We start from the raw sequence: 8,707 nt of genomic DNA, 5'->3' as shown, positions 1-8,707 counted from the left end.
CCACCTTGACTTTGGAAGATGTGCGCTTTTTTGAAGAGCGTGCCATTCTTAACCTAACCTTGTACTTTACCATGAGATCTGCTAGAACCTTGTCCACATCATTTTTGTTTGTGAAAATTTCAAGCAATGGTACTCTATTGAGATCCAAACCTTGGTGGGAAGAAGATTCAACCCTACTCTTGACACATTGACATTCACACGATGCAATGAGTGCCTTGATATAAGAACGTGGTATTCCAAAATGTTGCAAATCAATACACCATTGTAATTTCAAGGTGTCCATGGTAGCATTAAGACCTTTATGATCCCCCCTTCCTTCATTGCAATGAGCGGCTAATACTAGGCCCTCCCAATCCTCAATACAAGCAATCGTTAACTTGGGTTCCTGTTTCAAGCAAAGTGCTACTTTCTCACCCTCTACCACCAAGCAAAGCCGGTCTCTGAATCGTCTCCACTTCTTGAGATCATGTACATTGCTTTCTCTTGCAACCTTTCAAATCCTCAAGGGTTGTCGGCATCGCATCTTGTAGAGACAAAACCATTACATTGTAAGTTTCCCTATCAAAGGAGAAGTACATGGAGGATGTAAAATCAAGAGGATTTGGTCGTCGAACATGTAATCCTTGAGCATCTACTTCATCCTCTTCATCGTTATCGAAGCTCGATTCTGAATTGCTTGTAACACTAGCACTATCTTCACTTGTCATCACCCAATCTATTGTAGACTAATCAATGATCCTCAAGGAATGGAGCAAAGATAATTCATAGCTCCAATTTGTGGAGACATTAATCAGAGAAATGAGCAAACCGTTGAAAACCCCACTAGCTCCCTTTTTACACAACTGTAAACTAGGAAACCATGTTTACTTTTTACACAAAAGTAAACTAGGGTTTCCCAGTTTATTTTTTACACAAAAATAAACTAGGGTTCCCTAGTTTACAATTGGGTAGCCGCCATGCTTAATGACATTCATCCATAGGCTTTTAATAAGAGCATAAAAATCTGTCAGTAATATGCTCCACTGAGTACTTTATGGGTCCCAAAAGCCCCATATTTAATGCTTAGTCGAAAATCTTTGGGCGTGCACTTTTTGCCAAAAAGTAAACCAGGGTTTCCTAGTTTACTTTTATCGTGCCCAGAGAAATCAATGGCTATCCGCCCTCCATCCTACCCCAATCAAGCACCGCCCTTGATCCCACCCTAAGGTGCCCGTGCCACTTAGTCCTGAGGTGTGCCCACGCTGTAAAAAGAAAAAAAAAAGGCAAACTTCAGAGGGCGGGGAGGTGTGTCCGCGAAGTTAATCAGACTACTATATAACGCCGGTTATTCTGCCTGCGTCCTAACGTTGTGGTCATTGGCGGGAATGGGGAAGACGCAAAAGAAAAGAGAGGAACAGGAAGAGGAGGTGCGGCCCTCCAAGCGGACATGCACTAACAAGCCACCGCTCATCATCTTAGCGCATGGAGCTGGCGCCTCCTCTAATTCCGAATGGATGCTCACGTATAACCGTCTAATCCCTCTCTCTCTCTCTCTCTCTCTCACACACACACACTCACACACACACACACACACACACACACACTCACACACACAAGCTCGTGGACGCCTTTGCATTGGCACAGCTCAGACACGAGGACTCTTGTTACAAGAGCTCACTGTATTTTTCTTCTGTAGATGGAAAGACCTTCTATTTTCTGCGACGGGCGCAGTGGATGTTGTTACCTTTGACTACCCTTGTAAGTATTTCCAAAATGATTCTGTGTTGCAGTTTCGCAGTTGCATTCTCATTCTTTTCACTTGCCTTGCAGATTGTGCTGGAGGCAAAAAGGGTGCTCCTCCAAAGGCTGAAAAGCTCATTATTCCTCACACAGAAGAGATTAGAAAAGAACAGTTGAAGTACCCAGGTCACCCTCTGGTGCTTGCTGGAAAGTCCATGGGTTCAAGGTATCTCCTCCCTATGCAAGCTGTGTTTGTGCATACTTCAACACTCATTATGTTCTAACACATACATGATGCTATATTAATAAACTAAGGAGGCCCACAAACAGACACATGCTTGCTTTCCAGACTAATCTTGAGTTTGATGTCGGAGTAACTTGTCCCATGACACATAGAGCTAGTGTTCAGTAAAGCATTTCACACGGTTGATTGAAAATCCATGAAGTTCTTTAATTTACAGGTATATTTTGTCTTTTGATTGTGTCTTCTATGCAAGTGTAGAGCTCATAGATTCAGACCTTTCCGACATAATTAAAGTACACAAATTGCCCTAATAGAAGCATACAGTCGGTGGTCTATCTCGCTAGTCCCTTCTTACAAATTTTTCCTTTTGACCTGATGTGTGGTGTGTGCTGTTGGAGGCCTCTTATCATTCTGAAGGGTTTACAGTAGTCCCACTGTCTCTTTAATGCTCTAAGAGTCCCAATTTGCATTGGGGGATGGTGAATGAACAATCACTGGATTGACCTCCTAGCGTAGAATCAATTGTCTTTGACTTGGGACACCAACCTACCCCTATTTATTGACACTGAATTGTTTTGTACACTGTAAAACTTGGTGGCAGGGTGAGCTGCATGGTTGCAGGACAAGGAACTTTGGACGTTTCGGCTATTGTTTGCCTGGGATATCCATTAAAGGTACCAATCCTTCGCTCTTAACAATATTAGACGTTAATACTATTGGTTATGCTTGTCCTTTTAAGATTCACAACTGGATTCTGGCGAAGGGCAATTTAAGCATGAAATGCTTTTGTACAATTCTGCCTGTGCTACTCATTTGGTATGAGTATTTCAATCCAATAGAGATAAATGATCAGGCTTCCACAAACTTTTTGGTGTAGTTGGTTTTTGATCGGATGACTTGACTGTCCTGCAGGGCACATCTGGAGCTCTAAGAGATGAGACCCTTCTTGAGCTCAGGGTTCCTGTCATGTTTGTTCAGGTTAGTTCTCATATCTGCTGCAGTTTCTCTGAAGAAGCATGTGCCACATGTTGAAGAAGCTTGCTGGGCTTTTGTGTTACATATGAGAGTGGCATCTTGTTATTACGTGCAGGGAAGCAAGGATGGGTTATGTCCTCTAGACAAACTCCAAGGAGTATTAAAGAAAATGGTGTGCTCAACCAAGCTTCATGTTATTGAAGGTGGAGACCATTCTTTCAAGGTGGGTAAGAAGGCTTTAAAGGAACAAGGAACCACCCAAGAAAAGCTCGATGAGACTGCGGTCGAAAGCATTCAAGCTTTTCTACAAGAAGTATTAATACCTATGTCCTGATTTTTTGTGGAGGTAGCCTTGATCCTGCTCTCCGACTGACTTGGGCTCCCTCTTTGTAGCAGTAAGGGCCAACTTGCTTTTCAATGGCATGATAGGCATGTCCCTTCGCACTAACTTTTGCACCAACTGTTAAGCTAGTTAGGATGTGGCAGCAATCTCCTTGAAGACACAATCATCTGCCACACTCACTTTTGTGTCCTTTTTGGTGACTTGCTACGGCAGTACAGCTGCTTCTTAGATTGTCTATATTATAGCTAACATATTTTTCTGCTTTCGACAAGAATGGCTCGCTGCATTATGAGGATAATGCTCTAGCTTTCTTAGCTTTTTGATTTCTTAATTTAAGTTCTTTCCTTTTAGCTCTTTCCTGTTTCATCAGTGCAGTGAACAAACATCTTTCTCATTTCCTCTCTCTACCAGGTCTTAAGTTCAACATTGTTCTGATGAAATTGATGTTGCTTGCTTGAAAATGCAAGTGAATGTTGACATGCCCGATGGCTACACGAGTCATTGCAGACAAAATGTGCTCTTACAACTGACATTTGTTTCATGCAATTCTGGCCAAGAGCATTGAACAGGTCAGAAGCTGCTGCTGCACAACCTTAATCACGGAGCTAGGATTTTTTCGTGAAGTTCTTGTCGTTATGAGGTTGCCTGCAATGTTGTGGATCATCTTATCAAAGGGCTAGGGCAATGGTTGGGAGCAATTTTTGAGAAGGACCAGGTGAGACGCAGCTGTGAATGGACATTGTGGGCAAGTAAAAAGGCACCAAAAGATTGCTTACAAAAAAGGGACGTGCTACAGGTATTGAGGATCTGTAGCTGTGAACGGACATCGTATGGGCAAGTAAAAAGGCATCGGCATTAGTGTTAACATAAAAGAGACGTGTCACAGAGGTTATTGTGAAACTATGAGCAGTAGATGATATGTGAGCCTATTTTGGAATGTGTATGTGGGCTGTTTGTGGTATGTGGCAAGATGAGCTGTGGGGTTCATCTATCTATATGTATATGTATAACGGCAGTGAGAGTGCCCTTTACACGTGTCGAGAGCTGCGAGCTGAAGGCTACAGTCCAAAAGTCCTCTGCGCACGATAAAGAGGGAGAGAGAAAGAGAGAGAGAGAGAGGCCTCCTTCGGGCCGTACTAGTGAGAAGTAATGTTAAGAGCAAAGAAGGGGCAGTGTGCTGCTGGAAACAGGAGATAAAGTGCCTAGTCTGAGGCAATTAGTTAGAGTTGATTTGGGGATCTACTATGAGATTCTTGGACGGGAATATGGTCGAATTAGAAGGTGCAAGGGTACATCAAGGTTACAGGGTTGCTGCTTTCAAATTTGCAAAGCTATAGCTGGAAAGAGGTCACCTTTTGTGATGATAGGAAGGAGAGACCCCCTCAGACTTACAGAGGTCATGTTATAATTGTTGTTATGGTTGTTTATAAGAAAGAGGGCTTGTCCAAGCCAAGTTCAGACCAGCAGTCGAGTGAACCAGGACATCAAAGATGATGCATATTTTTTGAACATCAAGTCAATATCAAGAAGCCATGTTTGCTGGGCAGGCTGGCTGAGGTTTCATCGCTCAATATGGTATTTTAATGAGGAAAACAGTTAGTGTGTGTCGTCTTCATCTCTATTGAGGCAGCGGTCATGTGATGCATAGTCATCAGTATTTTTTGGAATAATTGTGCCCCATGTATGGCCTCAACTGCACTGGTTATTTGTCTTATATGCAACTATGCAAGGCCTATTGTAACTATGCTGATTTTGGCATAGTTTCACCAATAACATCTTATTGATAACTATGCTTCACATGACAACATACTTAGTGGGTTATGGGGGAGAGGTGACTTCTCATTCAACCGTGTGTTAGATGGCTTTGCTGATGAAGCTACTGGGCAATTTATTGAGAATATGGGGTTTATTTCTATTTCAAGAATGGGCGGAAGAGAGCTTCAAGCTGCCAGTGTTGTGCCACGGTTTTCAGAATATCACAAGGAGTTGGTTAGATTCCATGTATAAAAACTGACATCTGATGTCTCTTTTTTAAGCCAGTATAATAAGACCAAGAATGCAGAGCTGTGGGAAGGAGATCCATTTCTCTCAAATGGACTGCCATTCAACAGGCTGCCAAGGTAGAAGACTACTTGTATAGGTTCAAGAGACTTTGGGACAGGTGGTTCCTCATCCGCAATATGTTGTCTGACTTTGCTACCCAGTTGCGAGATGCTCGACCACAACATTTAACACCCCCTCTTAGATCTTTGGGTTGTTTCAAGTCCAGAGGTGTGGATGCCAGAGTAGGTAATGCAAGTGTCTCAACAAGTGCCCAGCTGCAAACTGCAGTAACTGTAGGTTACCCTAGCTAGGCTCTAGAATAGACTACCAAATGCCGGTAAGGGTGTGCCAAAAACTGCCATCACTACTAGCTAGACTCTCTAAACCTTTGGTAGCTGTATAGGGTAGAACTCCATCGGTTGTATACCATGCCATGGCCATATCGATCAAAATGTGGAAGGTTGGCCAAGGATCGCTTTGTCGGAGGGTCCTCTACAATACCAAACAAGACCTAACGTTTCTCTACTCTTATATATATATATATATATATATATATATATATATATATATATATATATATATATATATATATATATATATGCGCGCTAAGTTTGCCCAAACATTCTTATTACACAACTACAAGAAGCAAATCTCATCATCACCAAGACATATGTGGAGGCTACATCACCTCTCGGTATGCACCAAGTAGCATCGAAGTCTATTTACGTGCATTCACATTGGCATTAGATTGCTAAAAAATACACATGTAGAGTTGAGACTCGTTTGGGTCAAATACTTAGTCGAAGCCAACTACATCATTTTAGAGGCAACTCTCTTGCAGAAGCGGCCTTATGAGGAGCAGTTGCAAATCCTTAGGGCACTTGCCTTGGACTACTTGACACCCCCCTTGACAGGTGGGATCGACGGCCCATGATTTTGGCCAGCTTGTGCCCCTGCAACTTGAACCCACCACATCGGAGGCTATGACTCTCCCATTAAGCTAACGTGCATAATTTAAAATGGATGTGAATGTAAAATAATATGGCAAAGGTGAGGGGGTGGGTATCAAATGGTGTTCACGTGGAGATCGTTTTCGTATTGTTGGGGTCATACGGTGATCACTTTGGAATAGGTGGGTTCACAATGTGATCGGATTCACACGGGGTCACTTGGTCACTTGGTCACTTGGTAATCCCTTCATGTTCACATCGAGTTTACGTGGGGATCATTTTAATTGTAATCACTTGGTGATCAATTGGGGATTGATATGTCATTGAATGACGTAAAATTCTAGGATAGTGTGCAAGATTCTAGGGGAGTGGGAGGAGGGAAGGTCACAAAATAGGTGGGAAGTAAAAGGGGTGATCTTTCAAAGGCACATCGACCTACAAGCGTGAGCATACTGAGGTGGAGGGCTAGAATCTTTGTGGTGCATGTGCTCTTGTACATTGCATGAGGATGAGGGGTAGTGGCCCTTGACTGTTTTGGCACTCCACGTTTGCACGACTCACCTGCATGTTGCCCCGGAAGGCTTGGTGTGATAGGGAGGTCTATGTTACATGTCGAAGCGTGTGGATGAGGAGGTCTCGAGCTCAAGCTCAAGATGGGCGGTCAAGTAGGGGGTGGATAGAAGCTCCCACTAGGATATAGTGTTTCAATTGCCTTTGGACTCCACAACTTCAAAGAAGAGTGCTGCTTGTGCATGCAAGGGAAGAAGCTCTAGGGTGAAGGCAAAAAAGTCAAGTATGAAATCTACTCCACAAGCTACTAGATGCAGCCCAAGGCTAAGTGAACAACAACTCAAGGAGATGGAGAGAAAGGTTTGAGTCTATAGAAGTGCTACCTCCCCCCACCCCCCTTCCCCATAAAAATAAAAAATATAAGAGTGAATGAGGGTTTGGTCTATGAGGTGAAGGACATGAATGCAAAGAAATTTGCCAACAACTCTCGTCGAACAAAGAAAGTCCCAAAAATCTCATGATGTGGAGGCCAAAAATCCGCTAAAAACTCGAGATAAATGTGTAAGAGCTCTGATACCAATTATAAGGTTCTCTTGGGGGTTATGAAGATTTGATAGATAGGCCTTATTCTGTTCTTGGGCTCTATTGACCTCACCCCAATTTAGAGAAGCAAAGATACAAGCACAACAGAAGTGAGGGAGGCCTCTTTCACGGTCGTGGATGCAAAGGTCAATCACCCGTAGGTTATGCTGAAAGCTGACAACCCATTATAACTAGAGTAAAGTCTCAACATGCATTCAATCTATAAATGACACCTTTCTTTAGTTTAAGAGGCACACCGTCATCCATAAATCTCTACATATGGTTGGAGACATATCATTAAATAAAAACTAGCCTTGTGAAAAGGGCTCGACTAATTGAGTCCAACCATCCATAAACATAATTCCAATTGGATACCATCCCCCTTTTGCTACTTGTTAGGGGCACTTACTCACCATGAGATACAAGAGCTGCTAACCACAACTTATTCTCTGCTAAATGTGGTGTTTTCTTACTAACTATGAGATTCTCTTGCTAACCACGAGCTCCATTTGGTAAGAAGATACCATGTTCATAAATCTCTTCTCAAGGAGATGTTTTCAATGGTGTTGAATCAAGTTTACCTTCAAACCAAATGATACTTTTATCAAAAAGATTTTTTCAGTTCAACTTAGAAAATGCATGCTAATCTCTCATGCTGCAGGTTACATTTCTTGACCATTTTGCAAAAATTGATAAATTGACTTATCAAAACATGTTTGTTGGGCCATCTCTCATGCGATACACAAAAAAGGTAACTATAATAAATCAAAATCACTTCGATGTTAGTCGCAAAACAAGAGAATAAATCAAGTAACCATGATTCTACTGCATGGGATTATGTTGTTATCCACCTAGCAACACATTTTAGTACACACCATGCTTTACATACCACTTGCAAGTGATTAAGAAGGGGAAAATTAAGGAGGAGTAATAACAACCAACGAAGCCAATTAAGTCAAATAAAAGCACACAAAAAAGGAATATATACCTTGGTTACTCGTACATGCATCCATAACCCAAACACCTACCAATGCACTAACTAGTTCAAGGTATTTCCTCATATGCTTATTATACGCAGAGTAAGCTTTGGTAGATAGAAAATTCGAGCTTAACCCCACAATTTTTGGAGATATAGATAACAAAGAGGCTCAACTCAATTGTTACTTGTCTTGTGGTTAAGAATGCTAGGATTAGAACACTATTAGGATGGGTGACCTCTCAGGAAGTTTTGATTCAAGAGAATGGTTGTCCATTGCACAAAACTAGTGGCGCTAGTGAAGCTTTTGTAGCCTTGTTGCCAAGGATGCTAAGGATGATGCCTTAGTCGTCGCTTTTGAGAAG

General features: G+C 42.2%; 1 protein-coding gene and 1 pseudogene across 1 annotated transcript; one reads left to right on the top strand and one right to left on the bottom strand.

The window, feature by feature from the left end:
- Positions 1–270: 270 nt before the first annotated feature.
- Positions 271–713, bottom strand: LOC147458160 (uncharacterized; annotated as a pseudogene).
- Positions 714–1,323: 610 nt separating this feature from the next.
- Positions 1,324–5,635, top strand: LOC147458159 (alpha/beta-Hydrolases superfamily protein). The gene is made up of 10 exons (XM_086511771.1): positions 1,324–1,501; positions 1,676–1,737; positions 1,810–1,945; positions 2,565–2,637; positions 2,876–2,941; positions 3,054–3,161; positions 3,839–3,850; positions 3,922–3,996; positions 4,078–4,119; positions 5,393–5,635. Exons 1-10 carry the CDS (start codon positions 1,365–1,367, stop codon positions 5,633–5,635), a joined length of 954 nt encoding a protein of 317 aa, XP_086367897.1. The 5' UTR covers positions 1,324–1,364.
- Positions 5,636–8,707: the final 3,072 nt, after the last annotated feature.

This window comes from Adiantum capillus-veneris, chromosome 5 (assembly GCF_014529385.1).
Source record: "Adiantum capillus-veneris isolate H3 chromosome 5, ASM1452938v2, whole genome shotgun sequence".
In the NCBI taxonomy this organism is placed as follows: domain Eukaryota; kingdom Viridiplantae; phylum Streptophyta; class Polypodiopsida; order Polypodiales; family Pteridaceae; genus Adiantum; species Adiantum capillus-veneris.
Note: the sequence above shows the minus strand (reverse complement) of the source record. Positions and strands in the feature narration are given on the sequence as shown.

Bases quoted from the DNA above. Each gene is read 5' to 3' on its own strand.
- LOC147458159 (XM_086511771.1), top strand. From the start codon at position 1,365: ATGGGGAAGACGCAAAAGAAAAGAGAGGAACAGGAAGAGGAGGTGCGG. The intron at 3,997-4,077 runs GTGAGACGCAGC...GACGTGCTACAG, and splicing joins CAATTTTTGAGAAGGACCAG to GTATTGAGGATCTGTAGCTG. The intron at 4,120-5,392 runs GTAAAAAGGCAT...GCCATTCAACAG, and splicing joins AACGGACATCGTATGGGCAA to GCTGCCAAGGTAGAAGACTA.